This window comes from Nicotiana tabacum, chromosome 19 (assembly GCF_000715075.1).
Source record: "Nicotiana tabacum cultivar K326 chromosome 19, ASM71507v2, whole genome shotgun sequence".
Classification (NCBI taxonomy): domain Eukaryota; kingdom Viridiplantae; phylum Streptophyta; class Magnoliopsida; order Solanales; family Solanaceae; genus Nicotiana; species Nicotiana tabacum.
In genome coordinates, this window is record NC_134098.1 from 11367756 (window position 1) to 11390644 (window position 22889).

At 37.5% G+C, this 22889-nt stretch overlaps 1 protein-coding gene across 2 annotated transcripts; it reads right to left on the reverse strand.

Moving 5' to 3' along the window:
- Window positions 1–5733: 5733 nt before the first annotated feature.
- Window positions 5734–20480, reverse strand: LOC107799442 (zinc finger CCCH domain-containing protein 19-like). 2 transcript variants are annotated; one of them, XM_075239651.1, is made up of 10 exons: window positions 19057–20480; window positions 18705–18784; window positions 13602–13786; window positions 12485–13406; window positions 12225–12352; window positions 11795–11854; window positions 11658–11708; window positions 8776–8846; window positions 7987–8138; window positions 5734–7897 (listed from the first exon to the last, which is right to left on the reverse strand). In XM_075239651.1, the coding sequence occupies exons 1-10, from the start codon at window positions 20265–20267 to the stop codon at window positions 6060–6062; spliced, it is 4698 nt and encodes a 1565-aa protein (XP_075095752.1). In that variant the 5' UTR covers window positions 20268–20480; the 3' UTR covers window positions 5734–6059. The 2 variants fall into 2 exon arrangements, with proteins under 2 accessions (XP_075095752.1, XP_075095751.1); XM_075239650.1 differs by having other exon boundaries at window positions 5734–7909.
- Between the last annotated feature and the right edge of the window lie 2409 nt (window positions 20481–22889).

Below are 22889 nucleotides of genomic sequence, written 5' to 3' on the forward strand. Positions count from 1 at the left end.
ATATCCACCATCACAACGCAATGAACTTTCTGAAAGAATACTTATTATTTGACTAACTTGAATTGTTAGGTTCTTAATGGATTTACCATTTTGTATAAATCTCTCTTCAACACTGTTCATGAACTTATACATAAGCTCTTCTAAACTACCATTCTCCTCTTGAGGTGGTTGTCTCACTTCGCTTTCGTTCCAGTCATAATCAGAGTATTCATTCCATCCAAAGTTAAGATTGTGGCCATATACCTATAAGGACTAAAAACAGAGTGAGACTTTTCAAAAGATGAACCATAGGAAGAATACTTACCTGTTTGACAGTCAACCCATAGGTGATTTCCCCTACATTTAAAGCAAATAGCAGACTTGTGATAATTTTCAGCTGCTAACTCTGCAACCATTTTCTTAGGTTGGTTGTGCTCCATCTTTACAACTCTTGAGTTCAACATCAGGACTATTTTCTTCAAACTTTCTCCCTAGAACTTATCCGGTGCTACATAAGAAATCTTGAAGACAAGTTAACTAATAAAAAAATAAAAAGTAAACAAAAAAATAATAATTCCCGAATTAGAACCAAAAATTATTTTATAACACTATTGATTGCCAATCTCCGGCAACAACGCCAAAATTTAACAAGCGCAAAACACATCACGAAATTGATGCTCGATAGCCAAAGATAGTATAGTATGATTATCGTCTCCACTTGGATTGGATTTAAATAATGCTCTAGTAATTTCTGGTTTAACTGCTATTCAGGATGATCAAAAGTTGATTGGAATGATTACGAACTATTTTTAACTACTAAAGTATTTGACAATTGACTGAAAAGAACTAGAGATTAGTAGAGTTGGTTTCTTATCAATGTGAGAGGTTAGGGTTTTGGCATGATAGGTGCAAGGTTGTTATTATAGATATGATATTGTTATATTTCACTCTTGAGGTTCTATAGATACTCACGAATTCAATAGGTGATTAGCTTATACTTCTGATTCAGACTCTTCTCTCGATTAAATCTAAATCTTTCAAATAAACTAATGTGAAGTACGGTAAAACTTGCAAGAATTTATTCGTAGGAATGATCTGAGAGAAACTTCTCGCGAATATTTCTCAATCTTAATTTAAACGGTAACTCAAAAAGCTCTCTCGATTACTTCAAAGAATCACCAAAATAAACTAAGGCATACGCTGCAAGAATATTCAATAAGATATTTCTCTTTCGATTAAACACTATAAAGAATAAAATCACAACTATATTAAAGCTCTTTCAATAAATTCAAGCAATTAAACAGTAGTCAAATCCATAAACGACAACTAAGTCACCAAATCATGTCACACCCTAAGGTAAACTACTCCATATATGTAGAGAAAGTCATCACAAATAGAATTAAAGAGTAAGAAAACATCAATCTAATGTTACAATCCAAATTTCCGTATTGAATTGATGGAAAGATGATGAAATCCTGTATCTTGTAGCCTCCAATGCTCTCCCAAAGCTTTCGTAGGTCAAAAGTCCCCCAAAAATCATATTTTTGGTATATTTATACCATGTAGAAATGGGTCCCGGCGAAACTATCCTTTTCAAACTGAAGTAGGAGAAATACTCTATAAAATTTGCACATGCGTGGCGCATGGCGCGCCGCCCCACGCGATGCGCTTGTGGAGAAATTCAAAGAGTTGATTTTTACACTCAGCAGAAATTTTGCACTAGCGCCTCGCGGCGCGGTAGTGCATTTTTCTCAGAGTAGTCTTTTTTTTCACTTTTTGACATCCAGACTTAGTCCTCGACTCCCGAACGTGATCACGACTTAATTTTTTGGGCTTTTACTCAGACTTCAAATATCCAACTTGTTCAAATTAGCTCGAAATTATCTTAATAGCTCGAATTATTTCCTGTAATGTATAAAACACGCAATAAGAATAAAGTACTAAAAGTTTGGCTCAAATACAATAAAATATAGTGATTAGAGTGTAAAATATAGCTAAAACACGAGTTCCTAGCCTACCATCACTAGTAACAATACAAACAAAGTTAAGTACCATTAAGTCCACTTAAATTTCCTAGTTTGGCTAAATAAGTACAAGTACTATTCGAAAATAAAAAGGCAGAACAGCCTGATAGATACTTGTATTTGTATCGTTTTGACATCCCAGGCCTTCTATTTTACGAAGTTTTATCTAAGCACTTGTACGTATCCAAACAGTATTTTAAACACCTCATTGTAATGACTATTATACATGTTTCTCACTTGCTTGACGGGAATGACACATCAGATCCACATCACTTGCCATGTCATTTTCTATTTTTGTCAATTAAAAATTCCATTTGAAAAAATAAAATTAAAACCCTTGTTTCATGTTCTCGCACCCATGTTTTGGTCTTTTAAACCATGCTTCAGTCAACCCACTAGAAACAATGGCTTATCTACACAATTTCTCCAAATCCAAACGGACAGACTTTACAAGATTTTAATTGATACTCAAACACAAATTCACAATCACTCCACCGCTCATCGGCAACTTTCACCAGTTTTGCCCATTTTTGACCCACTAGTGACCATCACGACACACTCATTTCGCGAGCGACAAGAAAATAATAGTCATAAAAGATAACTATCAAGCCCAAAATTTTGAAATGCTTCTATCGCCAGAAAAGATACCCAACAAGCTTAGTATTTAAGAAGTATTGAAAACTCAAACAAAATTTATTCATTTATTTCGAAAAAGGGCTAGATGTGTCCTTGTACTATCAGAAATTAGTTATAAGTACCCTTAGTCATACTATTCTTCCCCATCTACTCCTGCCATTACACATTTTAATATTTTTGCCCCGGCATCTAACAGACCCATTTTTAAGGTCAAGTGAGACGATTTTAAACAGCCTAACCATGTATCCTTTTACCCTACCCGTTCCAATAGCCTCCCATTCACCCCTAAAAACACTTAATCTTGTTTTCTTCTGCAAACTTAGGTTTTGCCCCATCATAAAAGAAAACTTTACTGGTATTTGATAAGCGCAAGAGAGAAATGATTTTTCTCGGTCATAGATGAAACTTATTTTTCTCTACACTTTATTTCAATTTCTTTTTCATACTCATAGATGAAACTGATTTTTCTTTACACTTATTTCAATTCTTTTTTCATATCACTTACTCCAAATCAAAATTTCAGTTCTTTCATTTTGCGATGATAATCCTCAAGTCAAGGCTCCATTAGTGTCGGTGAACATTATCATGGCTTTGAAGATAGGAAAGTAAGTTGCACTGCTTTGTTTGGTTAGAAAGGTTAGGATGACGTTGGTATAGTATACAGTGGCGGATCAACAAATAGTATATATACATAAAAATAAAATATTTAATCTATCTGCGCGATATAATTTTCGACTAAGGGTTGGCTCCGCCACTGATAGTATAGTGTTCTTTTCTTTTGATTTCAATGGTTAATACAAAAAAAATTGTCAAAAAGAACCATGTCCAGTTTGTATCGAAGATCAAAGGCTAAAAAAGTGTCAAGTTCGATGAAATATTGTGATTATTTCGGGATCACTCATATTTTTCTTACTGAACTTACCATTGATGGAAAAGGGATTTCTTACCCCATAAATTTCATAATTAAAAATAGATATAAAGCACATTGTGCAACTATTCGAGAATTAAATAATGAGTACAGTAAAATAATATCTTAATAAATTCATTTGAATGGAAAATATGAGATACTACACATTTGTATCAGATATTTGGTAAAAGAACAAATATGTGCATTAACAAGGTATTCAAAGCTCTAATATCAGGCACCTCTTGATAATTTAGGGAAGGAATAATTTGTCGACCAACATAAAGTTTGAGTAAGGGATAGTGGGGTAACAGAGGAAAATCTAAGATGCATTTTGAACAAAAGTGATATTTCTGTTCAGAACGTGAAAGGATTTAAGGAGTAAATAAAATGCAGCTGAGGACTTGCATTGGATTTTTTGAAGCTGTGCAAACAGTTAGCTAATTGAAAGAAATGGAGGTGAAGAGAGAAAACAGAGGGAAATCGCAACAGATGAGGCAAAACGCTAGTTTTGGAGAAGAAAACAAGATTAGGTCTATTTGTGGGCGAATAGGAGGCTATTGGGTTGGGGCTGAACGGGTAGGGTAAAAAGGGTAAAATGGGTATGTTAGATGCAGGGGCATAAATATTACAATGGTAAAGGGCCAAATATAACCCCTTACTTTTGAAAATACCTCTCGTTATACTAGTGGGTTATCTATACCCCTGCAGTCATATTTTGGGTTCAAATATACCCCTCATTTAAATGGAGGGACATGTGTCATAGTCTTGTTGGTCAATTATAAATATCTTCTAATTAATTAAAAAGATCCATTACCCATACCCGAAAAATAATTTTTTTATTTTTGTAAAAACTGAAAAAAACTGAAATTATTTTTACTAAAAACTGAAAAAACTGAAAAATATTTTCTAAAACAATGTTTTTGTAAAAACTGAAAAAATAAAAGCTGAAATGCAATTTTCTAAAGCAATTGTTTTTGTAAAAACTGAAAAAAACAGATTTTATTTTTTTTACTAAAAACTGAAAAAAATGAAAATATTTTTTTTTCCAGTTTTTACAAAAAAACTGCTTTAAAAAAAGCTGAAAAATATTTTCTAAAACAATATTTTTGTAAAAACTAAGAAAAAAAAACTAAAAAATAATTTTCTAAAGCAATGTTTTTGTAAAAACTGAAAAAATAAATATTTTCTTTTTTTTCAGTTTTTAGTTAAAAATATTTCAGTTTTTTTCAGTTTTTAATTGCTTTAGAAAATTACTTTTCAGTTTTTTTTCCAGTTTTTACAAAAATATTATTTTAGAAAATATTTTTCAGTTTTTTTAAAGAAATTTTTTTTTGTAAAAACTGGAGAAAAAAATATTTTAGTTTTTTCAGTTTTTTGTAAAAAAAACAATTAGTTTTTTCCAGTTTTTACAAAAAAAAAAATTATTTTTCGGATATGGGTAATGGGTCTTTTTAATTAATTAGGAGATATTTAGAATTGACCAACAGGACGATGACACGTGTCCCTCCGTTTAAATGAGGGGTATATTTAAACCCAAAGTATGACTGTAGGGGTATAGATAACCCAATAGTATAACGAGGAGTATTTTTATACCAATTTCTAAAGTAGAGGGGTATATTTGGCCCTTTGCCGATGTCAAAATGCGTAACGGCAGGGGTAGATAGTGAAGAATAGTATAATGGACGGTACCTATAACTAATTTCTGATAGTACAGTGACACATCTGGCCCTTTTCTATATTTATTTTAATATATTTTATTTTTGGAGAATATTGATGGAAGAAAAGTTTTGATTTAAATACTTTAACCACTGGAAAAAATTGTGGAACCATAAAAAGGGGAAAAGGGAAGAAGATGGTTGGAGACATTTGATGGAAGAAGGGATGCACAAAGCCGAAAATCTTATGGAATATAAAAGAATAAAGAAAGATGAAGAGAAAGGGAAAGGGGAGGGATCTGATGAAGAAAAGAGATAGGGAGGGGGAGAACCAGAGAAGGAGGGCAAGGGAGGGTAGTTCTGTTATATATTTTCTTTTTTCTTTTGTTTATTTTTCGGTTGTCTTATTTTTATTTCTATTGAAGTAAAATTACCAATTCATTGAATTCACGTACCATATGTGCATATAAATCATGCACTGTCCACCTCAGCCATATAAACACCACATAAGCTCAATCAATGGTCAAAGACGTTAAATGAAACTTCGCAAAGTAAAAGTCGGGATGTCAAAACGGTACAAGTACAAGTGTCTACCAGGCTTTTCTGCCAAATAAAAATAAGAGAAGAAATATACTAGAGGCAGATTGATTGACCATAACGCCCGCTTGTGGCTTCCTTTAGAACAAAAACTAACACAGGTAGATTGAGATCTTGCTGCAGGGAAAATTGCACGAGATCAGGTAAGAGCTGAGGTACTAAACCTGCAAACGTTTTACAATCAAAGGACACTAAACCTAAAACAAGGAAAAACTGCGATTGATATTGCTGTACAAAATCATGCATCTCCTACAACTCTGATTAGCTATGAAGATAATTACACTCAGAGCCCTTTACACATCGACCATTCGTATTATATGGACAGGGCTTATTCCTTCTGAAGAAACCGCCAGGCCCTCTACTGCCAAAAGATGACTGCCTATTCCAGCGTCCACCATTGTAACCTGAGTTGCCACCATGAGAACCCTCGTCCTTGTGACGTGAGAAGTTACCCCCATGATGCCGGTGTTCATTATTTCTCGTGCCCGGACTTCCAGTAGATGGACGCCAACCTTGATTTGCATTAGCATCTCCTGGTGGTTGTGATTGTCCTTGGACAAGAGTTCCAGGATTTCCAATTCCAGTAACCCACCCGTTACTAGGCGTAAGCCCGGGAACAGTTGATCCCATATTCACTGTTGTAGCAACCCAGCCTTGATTTGCATTACCAGGCGCAAATCCCTGGACCATAGGATTACCCAATGGTGCAACCCATCCTTGGTTCAAATTCCCAAGAACTGGCACAGTAGGCACAACCATACCAGGATTTGCATTTCCAACAGGCATTGCTTGAACAGTGACTCCCCAGTTCATATTCATGGCTGCCGGTACCTGTCCACTCCAGGTCATGTTTGCATTTCCTGGCATCATGCCCCAGCCAGTATTTGGATTTTCAGGTCTGAGTGCTGATGCAGAACTGATACTCTCTGGCTGCACCACACCCCAGGGTGCAGTAGGCATAGATGGAGGTTGCACATTGGGTTGGCCACCTTGAGTTTGAGCTCCCCAATAATGAGGTTGAGGCACAACTGAGGCTCCTGCGCTTGAGAAACTTACAGCAGAATTTTGAACAGAAGACGTAACCCAATTACCATATCCCTGAGGATGCCCAGGAGCAGCAACAGAACCATTTGTTTCTCCATTCAATGAAGCAGCAGCAAAAGTATGAGCACCCACATTAGGATTCTGAATATTAAGAGACTGAATGGACTGTACAGTTGCATTTTGTGAGCCAGGTTGGTTATTCATAACTGCCGCATGTTGTTCATTACTAGCAATCGACTGAGTATGTTGCATTGGATTTGTTGGGCCTGCTGGGATACCCTCTCCAGAGTTGAGCACGGGACCAAAACCAGTAACAGAACTCACATTATTTTCTGATTCCCTTACTTCAACAAAAGAAGAAATTCCACCTCTAGCGGAAACAGAAAGACTAGGAGAATTCTCAGAACCACGACTATGATTCAAATGAGGTCTCTCTCCATCTCGATTTTGCACGATAGCTCTTGAATGTATACTGTCAACTGCTGGTGAAGCTTTTTCAAACCTTCCTTCTAATGCATCAGTCAAAAGAATAGATTCGCCTTCCTTTTCTGTAATTCTCCATATTTTCAGATCAGCAGGGAAGTATCCTGTATTGCTCCATTTACGCAACTGAACCATAGAAAATGGCCCCTGTGCTTTTCCAGAAGGATCCTTGTAATGCCACATCTTTTCTGTTTCATTGATCTTGACAACAGTTTCTGCAGCCTTAACTGGGAGTGTAGCTGGAGAAGGAACAGATGCAACACCTGAAGATCTCGACACAACATCGCTATTCCATCCAATTGTTTCAGAATTGGTAGCAGAAACGAGCTTCTCCAGATTCTGCGATTCTGTCTCCCAATCTTTCCCTTTCCATGCATTCTCATTTACAATCTCACCAATACGTGCAGCATCTTGGCTTTTGCTAAAAATGTTTTTACTGGACAAACTTCTGTCGAATTCCCAATTTTTAGACTGAAATTTCCCTGCACTCCCCCGAGAATCTTTTGGAGAAAAGTTGCTTCCAGGGGAAACTGGCCCGTTTCCTCTCCTGCTGAAACTGGAATCTCGTGACCCTGTATAAACATCTGCGGCAGCAGCAGAAATTTAAACCAATACTCCGTAATATGAAATAGATAGACAAGAAGAAAGGGAAGTCATAAACCTCGTCTACTCTCTTTTTCCCCATCATCATCCTCAGACTCATAGCTCGGATCCATTTTCGGATCTGCGTGTATTTCTGGAACTTCGTCAAGTCTACGATGACGTTCATCAGGAGTCTTTAAAAGCTGCAGTTTCTCCACGCATTCTCTAAGCGTAATCATTAGTTAAGGCCTATTGGACCAGCTGGAACTTAAGAAGATATCAACTATTCAGCTGAACTTGCATGAATAACATCCCCATCATAATCATAATTACATGCAAATGATGATTTCAAAAAAGATAACAAGTTGGGAGGGTAGGTGAGCTTCTAGAGGTTTCATCTTCTGTTGTCTAGGATGGTCCCTCCATACTTTATCTGGGAAGAAAAAAACAATGTGCAAGGTCTAAAACTCTAGGTCAGACAGAGCAGAGATAAATGGAATGAGTAGCAGTAAACACCCATCCAATGCAAATAATAATTCAAAAAGAAAAAAGAATGCCCCGAATTAATGCAAGATTTCCGGAACCACGTGATTCAGTGTCTGAATCATAATGCAGACTCTGTCATGACAAGACAAAGGAAATATGGTCAACTGGTCACGGTAGTGCACTTTGGACCTAACAATCCTGCCCTGCAAGAAAGGGAATACAAAACGAAACAGCAGTCATACAGGAAGCATCCATAGTTGTTAAGTTATGTCAAATTGAAGAGCATAATTATCTATTCGTTTGATAAATATGAGAACATAATAGACTTTACATAAGTGATCACTTAAAGAAAGAGTGAGAAAATATTGATGATAAAGGATATTCCTTTTTACGCCCTTTCTCGCTAGCTCGATCACGAAGATGACTAAGCCGCAGGATCTCCGATTCCAGCCACTGCAATTCAGCACAGATAATCAGGCATGATAACAACAACAACAACAACATACCCAGTATAATCCCACAAGTGGGGTCTGGGGAAGGTAGTGTGTACGCAAACCTTACCCCTACCTGGCGAGGTAGAGAAGCTATTTTTGATAGACCTTCGGCTCAAGAAAAGGTGAAAAGAGAGAGAAAGGAAGAAGACGAAGAAGAAAGAGGAAGAAGAAAGAAAGAATAGAGGGACAAAGGACGATAAGGAAAAAGGGAAAAAGACAACTATAGTAACAACAACAACAACAACAACAACAAGAAAAAGAAAAAGTAGCATCAAATAGTAATAAAATGGAAAATACGACACGGAGCGAACGAAACAATAAACAAATACTAGAGGTCAAAGAATACCCAAAAAAACAAGAGAGCTACTAATACTACTAAAAAGAACGGGGAACTCTCGACTACCTACTAGCCTACTACCCTAATCTTCGACCTCCACACCCTTCTCTCCTGGGTCATGTCCTCATTAAGCTGAAGTAGCGCCATGTCCTGGCTAATCACCTCTCCCCAATACTTCCTCGGCCTACCTCTACCCCTTCTCAGCCCCGCCACGGCCAGCTTTTCACACCTCCTAACAAGAGCATCCGTACTCCTCCTCTACACGTGCCCGAACCATCTCAGTCTTAACTCCCGCATCTTGTCCTCCACGGGTCCTCACTCCCACTTTGTCCCGAATAACTTCGTTCCTAATCTTATCTCTCTTGTATGCTCACACATCTATCTCAGCATCCTCATTTCTGCTGCTTTCATCCTCTGAACATGGGAATTCTTGACTGGCCAACACGCAGCCCCATACAACATAGTAGGTCTAACCACCACTCTGTAGAACTTACCCTTAAGTCTTGGTGGCACCTTCTTATCACACAAAACACCGGATGTGAGCCTCCATTTCATCCACCCCGCACCGATACGGTGGGAGACCTCATCATCAATCTCCCCGTTACCTTAGATTATAGACCCGAGATACTTGAAACTACCCCTCCTCGGGATGACTTGGGTATCAAGCTTCACATCCACGTCCACTTCATGAGTCTCGTAACTGAACTTACACTCCAAGTATTTCGTTTTGGTCCTACTCAATTTGAAACCTTTAGACTCTAAGGTCTGTCTCCAGACCTCCAGCCTCGCGTTAGCCCGCTTCTCGTCTCACCAATCAGCACTATGTCATCGGCAAATAACATGTACCATGGCACCTCCCCTTGAATGTGCCGCTTCAGCACATCCATTGCTAGAGCAAATAAGAACGGGCTAAGCGCCAATCCCTGGTGCAACCCCATCACTACTGGGAAGTGATTCGAGTCACCTCTCATTGTCCTCACTCGATTCTTAGCACCATCATACATGTCCTTGATTACCCTAGTGTATGCTACCGGAACGCCGCTAACCTCCAAACATCTCCACAGAACCTCCCTCGGGACTTTATCGTATAATATATTAGAACAATTTTGAAAACCATATAGATAATGACATCTCTGAGAAATACGAGGCAGGAGAGAGAATTGAGAGAAAACGTGATATAAATGTCTTACACCTATATAGGCCCATTACTCTATGTACATCTTAGCAATCAATATATAGTTGCCGAACAATCTACATTTAGCTAAAAGTAGCTATCTACGTAACTGCTAACTAGAATGATTACGCTCACACCTAGAGGAGAGCGAATAGCTATCCTAAAAAAGAGTCTTCATCTCCCATGTAATTTAACTAGACTAGTCCATACCCAGGAAAAAAAAAAGAGAAACACCTCTGATACCCAGAAGATCAACAAGAAAAATTCTAAGAAGACTGGTCACTGTTGTGTTGCTAAATTTCCTAATCAGTCTTAGAGCCTAGAAAACTTAACTCCAAATGTTTAAATGGCACCATTGAACATCGGGAGAGTGTAATAACAACAGCTATATATTGGTTGATGGGGCTTGATAATAAGAAACCTCTCCGAATCCTTATGATGTTAATGTTTCAAACACTAAACTTCAAAGAAGCTACTATAAATTCCCTTTTTAACGTATATATCGTTTTTTACAAAGTCCGTGTTTCACTACATAAGCATCTCCGACACTCAATCAGCAAAGTGCTGACTGCCAACACTATTAGGTCCTTTGGCATAATTACGGTTACACGAAACTCTGTTTCATGTAAATTGATCAGGCACCGGAAGTCAAAAACAAGAGCATACTTGAGGACTACTGCAAAACTTTACTTCAAGGTGACTCACAAAGATTATATATGCATTTGCAGAGGGAGAGAGGGAGAGAGGGAGATGGCAAGCCCACGAGAAAAAGAGAGAGAAAGACATCGTTCAAGGTTTGATAAAAGCTATAGAAAAAAATGCGAGAAGTGAAAATGTCCACTATCATGTGCCAAAGGGGGACTGCTTATAACTCTGCAATAACTTACCTTCAGCCCATTTAGTTACAATAACCCATTTATGATACTGGTACCACCTTAAACAACAACAACAACAGCAACCCAGTATAATCCCACTAGTGGGGTCTGGGGAGGGTAGTGTGTACGCAGACCTTACCTCTACCCTGGGGTAGAGAGGCTGTTTCCGATAGACCCTCGGCTCCCTCCCTCCAAGAACTCCCCACCTTGCTCTTGGGGTGACTCGAACTCACAACCTCTTGGTTGGAAGTGGAGGGTGCTTACCACTAGAGCAACCCAATCTTGTTGTTGCTGTTGTTAACCCATTTATGATACTGGTACCACCTTAAATCTAAAAATAAATGCATACTGGAAAAAGTAATAAAAAGAAAGCAGTTAGCTTACATCATCAACTCTAGCAGGCTGTATTTCCACGGCTTTGTCAAGAACGTCACCCTGTAAATGTGACGATTTATCAGCAATACGAGAATAGGGACAAAGTTATAGTAACCATATATTGTCACAATCAATTCCAGTCTTACCACTGTTAGTCTATTGATCAGTCCACACCTTATACTCTGGCGTAAACGCTTGCATTCTTCCTGACAATTGAAAGTAGAAGCATGTGAACAGCTAGATCAGAAGACATCAATTTAGCCTTTTTATCAAGCGAGATAAGTGAACATATTAATAATGTTTCAGATGAGCATTATTGATGATGCAATGGCACTCATTGTAGGATAAAATCCCATAGGGTAACATGAGCACGCCAAATATGGACTATATAAACCCTTGGATCTGATACTCATACTCAAAAGCCAACCAACACCTAAATGCAGTTGGCAAAGCTTGCTGGCTGCAGTAAAATCCCATGCATTTTATTCCCTCCTTTTCTTGTCTTTTCCTTTACCACAAGAATTGTTTCAGTAAATTCTATTAAATTAAGTAGCTAGTGAATTGCAATTCAATCACCTCAGTAAAATCTTGATTTGAGACAGTATCAATTGATACAACCTCTGTCTTGTTCAGATTTAAGATATCCAACACAATATCAGTTGTCCTCTTGCCAAGTTTGTAGGGTTCAGCAGCTTTGCTTGTACCTGCAACAAGAAGACTCTTGTTTATGATAGGAAGAGGTGAAAGAGGTTCAAGTACAATTTCAGACACATAGTGACAACAGAGAAAACAAAAATGTCCAAACTAGCAATATCAGAAGAACTATAAATAATTACCAACGACTTGCACCAGCCTATAGAGGTCTTGCTTCTGTGCACTACCAGAAATTCGTATTCTTACAAACGTCCCAAAAACTTTTTCATGAAAATTGTCAATCTCTTCAAGTAGGTCCTCTATCAACTTCCGTCGTAAGTAAATTAAGCTGATGTTGTGCACATTAATAGCCGCACAGTCTCCACGATTTGATTGAGGTCCCCTTCTTTCGCCTTTCTTACGTTTACGTTTCCTATCTTTGACTCCACTAGTAAGAGTGTCAGCATTTCTATCAGTTTCGAAGTGATTGACTTCCGTATCAACTATACTGCCTCGAACATCATCTATCTGAGAATCCTCTTTCAAAAGAAAATGAGACTCGAGCAGTTTTAACATCTCAAAATGCCCAACCCGTGGTTTTCCAAATAGTCTTTCAAGTCTTGAATCACATATAATTTGACTTTTCCGATGAGGATCACGAAGTTTTTTTGTTTTGATGTACTCAAGCACCAGAGCCTGCACATCAAATTGAGAAATAACAGAAGCATCACCATTTTTCATATGCTTAACAAATTCAAGCAGCTCTTTTGATGCCCATTCAGTGGTGCCAGCTGTAGAGAAGCCTTCACTTCCACTAACAGCAGCTGCACTGGTTGAATCCTCTTCAATTCTGAGTGATTTTGATCGTCTTTTTAAGCTTCTTCTTTTAGTTTTACTGGCTTCCAAAGTTTCAATAGAATCATCTGAACCTGAAGCTCCATCATCATTGTTGTCATACTGAGGATCAGCCAACTCATGTTTATTAGCAGATTCATCAGACCCCTTCCAAGGACTTTTCGCATTGGCAATTTCTTCTGAAGATAAAGATAGCCTCATTTTTAAATCAACAAAGTAATCCTTAAACAGATACTCCCAGCAACTCTTGTCATCAAAATCTACTGGTGCCTGGGCTAGCAAAGAGCAAAATTTTTAACATAGCACGGAAAGTATAGAAATAGTAAAAATAAATTGTACAAAAGGATTTCATCTGTTGAGTAGAGTTTGCATTTTACTTTTAACTATTTAGAGCAGCTCAACGTAGATGGTGAATATATTATAACCAAATATCCCGGGAAGAGTGCTAGGTACAGGAGTACATACATCCTTGTCTCCCAGCCCATTGCTTTCTATTAGCTTGACAGTTCTCATGCAGGTCTCACAAAAGCCTTTGTTACCCCTAACACACAGGATAACAGCATTTTTTATACACCCCTTGCATAACGAAAATGGACATGTATAGCACATGTAGTAAGCCTTTTTCTCACAATTGCTACATTGATGCCAACCTGAACCGAAAATAAACAATGAGCAAGATAAAGCAATAGAAAAGCAAGTAAATCCAGCATTATCAAAAGCTACAGTAAATCAAGAATATAAAAGCAGTAAAAATCCACAAAAATACAAATGGGGAACTATTGAAATTAGGAAGTATTGATATTAAGATGGTTTCCCATGATAAAAGCTTTTCAGTTCTGGGTTCTGGCAGCGTGTTTAATCCCTACACCCAAAAGCTTGAGAGTTGAGACTTCAATAAAGTCAAGAAAAATGAAAAACCATGAAGCAGAAAGAAGAAGAAAGCAATGCATCTAGAGCGGCATTTAATATTCCCAAAACTTATCATCTTTCTAATCAAGAACTCATATTAAACCATTGATTGACTACTGTAAGCAAAAATAAACTGCTCCAATAACAGTACTACATCGATACCTCTAGTTTAGTTAAATTTAAGAGAACTCTAGCTCAGCTTAATATTATTGAAATAACCTCCCTATAAGAGATAGGATATTAAGTAGCACCCAAGGAGCCCCAACAAATTAGGTTTATCCATACACTTTATATCAGTTAAGATGTCCCACATTGGTTGAAGGATTAGGTTGTTGTTTCCTTCTATGGACCTACGCAATCCTCACCTCATGAGCTAGCTTTTGAGGTTGAGATAGGTCCAAGGTCGATTTTCTTCAAATGCTATCACTTATCAGAGTTAGACTCATTCCTATTCTTGGTTTACCCAATGTTCGGTGCTCATGTTATATCTTCCTCGCTCCAATCCAGTCCTGGCTGTTTGGAAGGTTGTTAGAATGCCCCACGTTGGTTTTGACTAATGGGTTATTGTCTCTTATAGGCTTATGGGCAACCATCATCTCTTTAGCTAACTTTTGAGGTTGAGTTAGACCCAAGGTCCATTTTCTTAACAATACCATATAAAATATCTGAAAAACCATTTCTCAAATGACTATACCCACCTACTTTTGTTTCTTTCCCAGCCAGTTCCTCTCCTCCCAGCTGTTCTTTCTTCTCTCTCCCCCTCTAATATTAGTCAACACCAAAAGTCCACCTATCCTTGCCATTCCAAATCTGCTCTAGCAGTTTCTACCGTTGGGATCTATAAAATCCATCCATTGATGTGGACCATAAACCATTGTGACTCAGTCAACTGATTAATCAGTTCAAGTGGTCCACTTCTCCCTCTATGGCACTAGCACAAAGATCCTGCACTCTTGAACTTGTGCCCTTTAAACTGATTATAGCTAGATTGTATCATATTTACTGCTATCCTTTTGGTACTCAAGTCTTTGTGCTCGATATATTAAACTGTATTTGTTATCCTTTTTTCTTTCCTTATTTTTTGAATAAGTAAAGAAGATATTTAATTCCCAAAACGTGACAAGCTAGTGCTATACAAGTACAAAATCACCGAATTACAGAAACCTACATGTTACCTAGTACAGACAAGTATAGCACTTTTCCCACAAGAAAACAAAATGCATTCCACACACTAAACTGGTACTTCACCCCTTTACTGCATAACCCATGCTGGTGGATGTGTGTATATGTCTTTCTTTCAAATCCTTGGAACCAAAATCCTTCCCTTACCCTCATCTTCCTCCTAATTCTCCTGTGTGAATCCTTTTTTATCCGTCCACCTTGTTTACCTGCCTCCCTTCTTTTGTTTGCATTCTGTTCATGCCTCTCTCATTGTCTTCATCCTGACCAAGTTTTTCCATGCTTCTTGCTAGTTTCCACCCTCTCATTTTTTCCAATTTCGTCCACAGAATCCCTCATACACAACTTATCACAATCTGTGGTCATAGTACAAGAACCTTTGCGCAGTGGTAACCATCAATATAAGCATAATGTGGCTTCCCACTAATGCCAATGGTGCAGCCCTTAAATCCTTATGACATTACCTGCTTCATTAATGATCTGTCAGTTCCTACTTCTAGGTGGGAATAGTGTTTGTCAAAGCAAAAGCGTAGAAGAGTGTCAAGTGTCAGCTAAGGCTTTAAGCTCAAAGCGGAACTAGAGAGGAATAGATGGCAAAAAGAAAATATATGTGTGTGTGTGTGTGTGTGTGTGTACCCAAACTATAAGCATTAACAATAGTTTGTATGGATCAAAAAATTAACCAGATTGCAATTAAGTGAATATGAAGTAAAATTCAAGTCAATCAATTTCAACCATTTTAAATCTTGGATAAAAATTTAAACAGACTGCAGTTAAGTGAAATATGAAGTAAAAATCATGCTAATCAAGTTCAAACATTTTAAAACTAAATTCATACGCAGACATACAATTTTTTTCATGATGGTGATGTCCGAACTAGCTCATTAGATACCTACTACCTCCCACCAGCACAGGTGTTGGGTAACTCTGCCAACTAAAATTTAGGCAAATGGGAAGAAATTACCTAGTGTTTTTTGCCTCCGCTGGGATTTGAACCGGAGCCTCATGGTTCTCCTCCCACTTTATTGACCACTAGACCACACCCTTGGGTGTAATGCGCAAACATACAACTTTTCATTCAAATTAGCGAGTAGTTTTCATATACTAGAATTTTAATTTCAAAATCCTACAATCCTATCCAGTGATGTTCCTTAATTATAGTTATATTGTTTCACCAACTATATTTATTGCTCATTATATTCTTCGAGAAAAAGCCATGTGAATCGAGGCAAATGGATTGAAACATATTTAGTTCTTGCTTCCAATTTCAAAGGGGTTGAAGATCAACACAAGGGAATTGTGTCCCTCTCCACTTCCCTTTCTCTATCACTTTGTATCAGAATAACATAATTACCCTTACCCTCCCCCCACCCCCTCTTTTTTTTTTTTTTTTTTGGGGGGGGGGGGGGGCAATTAGCACACCTTTTCTACTTTACCTTCTCTTATTTTTCGTACTAAATTTTCAAATAATTAATTGTAAAGAAGATATTGAAGCAAAATAGTATTAAACGATACTTTGGTTAAACTTATCCAAAAAAACATGAGTTTGGTTTACAACAGACATCAACATATTGTATCACTTTCTATCAATACAATATGACTACCCTTACTCTCCCCCCTCTTCACCTTTACTTTGCTTTTTTTTCTTTGGGATAATTGAGAAATCCCCTCCCACACACACACACACACACACACACACACAAAAAAAAAAAAAACCACACACACCCTTTCTACTGTACCTTCTCTAATTATTGGTACTTGTGAGAAGGCACGGGAGAAAATATGTTATTGATATTGGATGATAAATACAATACAAGAGGTCCCTATTTATAGCTATACACTACAAGGAGATATTACTCCTCTTCCAATGTGGGACAAGACTACACTATACATATCTGTAAACTAACACTCCCCCTCAAGCCGGTGCATACACATCATATGTACCGAGCTTGTTACACATGTAACTAATACGAGAACCAGATAAGAGACTTAGTGAAAATATCTGCTAGTTGATCATTCGACTTTACAAACTTTGTAACAATATCTCCTGAAAGTATTTTTTCTCTGACAAAGTGACAGTCGATCTCAATGTGTTTAGTCCTCTCATGGAACACCGGATTTGACGCAATATGAAGAGCAGCTTGGTTATCACACACTAGTTCCATCTTGCTGATTTCTCCGAACTTTAACTCCTTGAGCAACTGCTTGACCCAAACTAACTCACACGTCGCCATAGCCATGGCCCGATATTCGGCTTCGGCGCTAGATCGAGCAACTATATTCTGTTTCTTGCTCTTCCACGAAACCAAATTACCTCCTACTAGAACACAATATCCAGACGTAGAACGTCTATCAAAAGGTGATCTTGCCCAATCAGCATCTGTGTACCCAACAATCTGCTCGTGGCCTCGATCCTCGAATAGTAATCCTTTGCCCGGAGCTGACTTTATATACCGAAGAATGCGAACAACTGCATCCCAGTGACTATCATAGGGAGAATCCATAAACTGACTTACAACACTCACCGGAAAAGAAATGTCAGGTCTAGTCACTGTGAGGTCACTGTTCACACCGGAATATTGCCGGAAAGGTCACTGTTCACGCCGGAAAAATATAAAAATGGTCGGAATTTGATTTGAATTAGATGGGTAAGCTCGGAATTTTGAGGAGAGCACACTGTCCTGAAGAAACTTCGCGAAAAAATGGCCGGAAAGTGGCCGGAAGCCTCGCCGGAAAAGTTGTTGCCGGCGCGTGGAGGAGTGTGGAGGTTTTTCTGCTGGATAAAATTTTAGGGGTTGATCGTCGGAGGGTGATCTACCTCGTGGTGGTATTGGTTTTAGCACAACATTGACAGAAAGTGACTTTCACTTAGACAAGCCTTAGGTCACCGGAAAAATTGCACGATGACTAAGTTCTTTCTTCCCGGTTAACGCTGGAATGATGCACAGCGATCTTTTCTCACTAATGCTCTGATACCATGTGAGAAGGCACGGGAGAAAATATGTTATTGATATTGGATGATAAATACAATACAAGAGATCCCTATTTATAGCTATACACTACAAGGAGATATTACTCCTCTTCCAATGTGGGACAAGACTACACTATACATATCTGTAAACTAACAGTACTAAATCTTCAATTTGTTATTTGTAAAGAAGAAATTGAAGCAAACTGCTATTAAATGATGACTTTGATTTACTAGAGAATTGACATTGTTCTAGCTCGGCGGAAATGATATCCTTTTCCTCAGGATCCCACAAATATGTAGTAGTTATTTCAGATGATGAATTTCACTACTCTACAGCTTTAAGTCTAAGGAGACTCTTGAAGGAATTCAAAAAGTGGAAGATATCAGTGTGTATTCCAACTTTAAAAAGTCTGAAAGAAAACGAACTAGCATGAGTAAATCGGCGATACATAAATTTTATCCACTAAATGAAGTCTTATGAGGAAAAAGACGTACATATATGCACTTACCACAATTCCATCGACCTTTGGCACGGAAAAATGCTTCATCCCGATTAACGCAACAGGGATGATATGCTTTAGGACAACCCCTATAAATTAAAGACCACATAAAAAAGCAACACATGAGCAAATCCACAAAACAGAGAATGCAAAGCAAAATTATTAATCCCTTTGGTCCAACTTATATGACACTATTGCCAAAAAAGAAAGACGCAAAATGTTATGGCATGTTTAAGACCACAAATTTCAAAGGTCTTCCTTTCTTTGTTAAACTCCATGCCGAGTCAAACTATGTCACATAACTTGAAACACAGAAAGTACTACTTAACATGGATAAAATTTCATAGGTAAGCAAACTCACCTATGGTCACATAGCACCAAATCCCCGCCGTCAAAGCAAACGAAGCAAACGTCCTCTTCTGTAATCTTCCTACTTGAAGCTCTAGCTGCAGCCTTTGAATTTCCAGGACTCTTAGAATCCCTCCTCTTCCTCTTTCCTCCCAAGGATTCCCCTGACTCGACTGTATCAGTTTCAGTCTCCACTTCAGTATCCACATTAGTAGTCTCTTCCTCAACACCTATTGCTTCATCTTCCTCGCCTACAAGGGCACCCTGAGAATCATCTAACGTCGAAACATGTTCCACTTCTTCATGCTTTGTTACATCCATTTCCACAGCTTTAGCTTCAATTGTTGATACATCTGTCTCTACAACCATCTCATCATTCTCCTCAACTTTATTCAAAATCAATTTGTCAGCATCATTATCAATAGTAGAAGTCTCCCCCTCAACATCCACTCCTTCAAACCTACATTGTACTTCTTCACGCTTCTTTAAATCTGCCCCATCTAGTGTCACCTCTATTGTAGCTTCCGCAGTAGAAAAAACTCCCTGTCTCACTGCCTCACCATTCTCTTCATTTCTGGTTGCAACTCTTGCCACAGTATTAGCACCAACGCTCTGAGAATTGTCTAATTCGTGCTTCAACTCAGTATCAGCATCAGTTTCATTCTCCACCTCAGCACCCATTGCTTCATGAAGAACCTGTGAATCATCTAAAACAGAAGGTTCTGTTTCTTTGCGAAAAATCTGCTCCATAGTCCCATCTTTTGCCACCTCAGCAATTGAAACATCTCCCTCTGTCACTGCTCCACCACTTTCTTCATTTCCGGTCGTACAACTACGCTCACAACTGCCTACTTTGTGCTTCATCAACTTCAGCAACTCGTCTTTCTTTAACTCTATTTTCGATTCATCAACTGAAACATTTTCCTCTGCGACGGCTTCATCATTGCCCTCGGTTTTACTCAAAACTACAGACTCTGCCCCAGCAGTAACATTTTCTGCTTCCGCCTCCACTTTCGATTCCACAAACGACATAACCACCTCCGTCACCACCGAACCCAACACAACAGCTTTTTCATCATTTTCGTCTGTAACCGCATTGTTAACGGCATTGAATTCCGTAACGGAATCGCATTTTTTCAATGATTTCTTATCAATTAGGGGTTGTTCGTTAACGTTATCCTCCAGCAAGGGTTTATTTACGTTCTTTTCGTCGTCCTCCGCCATGGAAACTGAACTTTTATAAAACCCTAACCCTAGGTTTTTGCGTGCGTTAAGACAGAAAATGCTGATGCTACATAGAGAAAAATTGTAATCGTATACTCAAAGAGTGATTCGATTGTATTTTATTGGAACTTGAAAGCTTATATAAGAATCGGTTTTCTGCACGGAGGGAATTTAATAGTGCCTAAATAATTTTTTATCGTACCACATCAGGTGCATATTAAGAAAATGAGCTGATTTAGCTAGGTTTGGACATATATTTGGTTAAAACATAAAAATAAAAAAAAAATTGAAATTGTGTTAAAAATAGTTGTTAAAGTTTAAGTTATATTTGGACATGTATTTTATTTGAAAAAATTGATTAACTATGAGGGGAAGAAAAAAAAATCCATTCAAAAACTATACTAAACTGATTTTTGGGAACTTGAAAATTAATTTTAATTTTTTTTTCAAAAACGGATCAAATTCTATGAATAATAATTTTTTCAAAAAAATATTGAAAAAAAAGTAGTCAATCTATGTCTAAATAGGTCCTAAATTTGTGCAATTTCTAAGGTAATTATTTTCAAAGCGAAAATTTAAATTATAGCAGGTTTTAGTAACTAGCTAAGGTTTAGTTATATTTGACAACGGTAGACCCTTCCTATTAAGGGTGTTCGTCGGTTGGTACGGTATGGTATTTAGATATTTCGATTCGGTATTTTCGGTATTCGATTTCTTAAAACGCTATACCAAGATCGTACCTAATTAAATTCGGTATGGTTTTGAGTTTTTCTCCTTTCGATTTCGGTTTATTCAGTACGGTAATTTTGATTTGTTCAACTTGAATATTAACTAGTGCGTCGAGTCATAAACTATAATATTATTAATTAAAGTACTCACAAATACAAAAATAAAAACGTTCTAAGCTCACATGAACATTGACAAAATCTATGTCCAAATTAGCAAGTATTAACCCATAGAGAGCAAAAAGGTACATAAAGGAATAATTTTGATCATTGAAAATGTCTTATCACTTGCTTAGAGATAATTGCTGAACTTAGAGAATACAACAAAGACTAATCCAATAGATGCAACATCAATACACTAGTAAGAAACACCCTAAAATCATAAAAAATATCATGTTAACCTGTTTGACAGCCTGAAGAATAAGAATCAGAATCTGCAACCTAACTTGTTCTTCTATTTTCATAAAGAAGTATATGAGTTTTATTGTCAGGTTCAGCATAAATGCCAAAGAAAAGTATTATGTAACTTAGTACGTTATTATCAACAATATGTGCGTAATCAAGTATATATTTCGGTATGGTATCAGTATTTCAATATTATTTTTTTAAATATCATATACCATACATAATACCAGAGGCAGATCCCAGATTTAAACCCTATGAGTTCAAATTTTAAAGTTTTTAGCATTGAACCCATTATATTTTTAAAGTTATGGGTTCATATCTACTATTTTTGCAATTATAATGAATTTTTACATATAAATTTTTACTCCGCGTCGAAAGTTATGGGTTCAAGTGAACTCGCCGGCAGAATATTACATTCGCCCCTGTCTAATACCAATTTTTTTAAAACTTAAATCAAATACCATACCAATTCTCAAAATTTTCGATTTCGATGCGATAATTCGATATTTACCGAATTATGCACGGCCTTACTTCTTATTGGCAGTGCTTCGTCTGAAGTTTTGAACTATTATAGCCTATTTCATTCCTAAAAAAAATTGAATTGCCAAAGTCAACTTTAGATTCCAATCTCCATGAGGTTCTACTAGAACTAACTTTCGCCTGAAATCTTATGACATAAGACTTAAAGCTAGGAGCTAGGCTTTGGCGGTTAATTACACGCCCGACAATTAAAAGTTTGAAACTTTAGGCATGCGATTGAAATCCTCAAACCTGAAGTTTAAATTTTACTTCTGAGGTAATTAAACTTGAGCAAGTTATGCAAAACACAAGTGGAGCTTAAAATAATTATCCTTTCCTACCTATTTGAAAACTATTTACAATATATACCTACCCAATTAAAACTAATTACCCCTACTTACCCACACCCATACTTTTTTCGGAGAAAGGCCAAATATATCCCTCTAGTATCGAAAATTGTTTAAATTTACCATTCGTTATACTATTAGGGTATTTGAACCCCTACCGTTATACTACTTAGTTCAAAAGTGCCCTTAATTTTAAGGGAGGGACGCGTGGCAGCTCAAGAATAAAAAGTCCAACCCCCATTTAAAAATACCCGATCCAATTAAAACCACCCCTGATTTAATCCACTAGCCGACCCATATCCCTCATTCTCTTCTTCTTCGTATCTTCTTCCTCTCCCTTTATTCCCGATCAAATCCAAACAAATTTCGATAAACAATAGTACATGGAAAGAAGTTATGTTCGCTATTTGACTTCATAATTGATTTTTCTCATCGTCGATATTATCGGTGTTCCCACCGGCGAATTTGTAACGATCCGACCGGTCGTTTTGAGTATTACAGCCTCGTTCCCCCATTTACTGCTCCGCTTGTACTTTATAGTTGTTGTATGACTTATCGGGTTAGTTAGTTCGGGTCCGGAGAGAATTTAGAGTGAAATGAGACACTTGGTCTCTTAAATGGAAAGC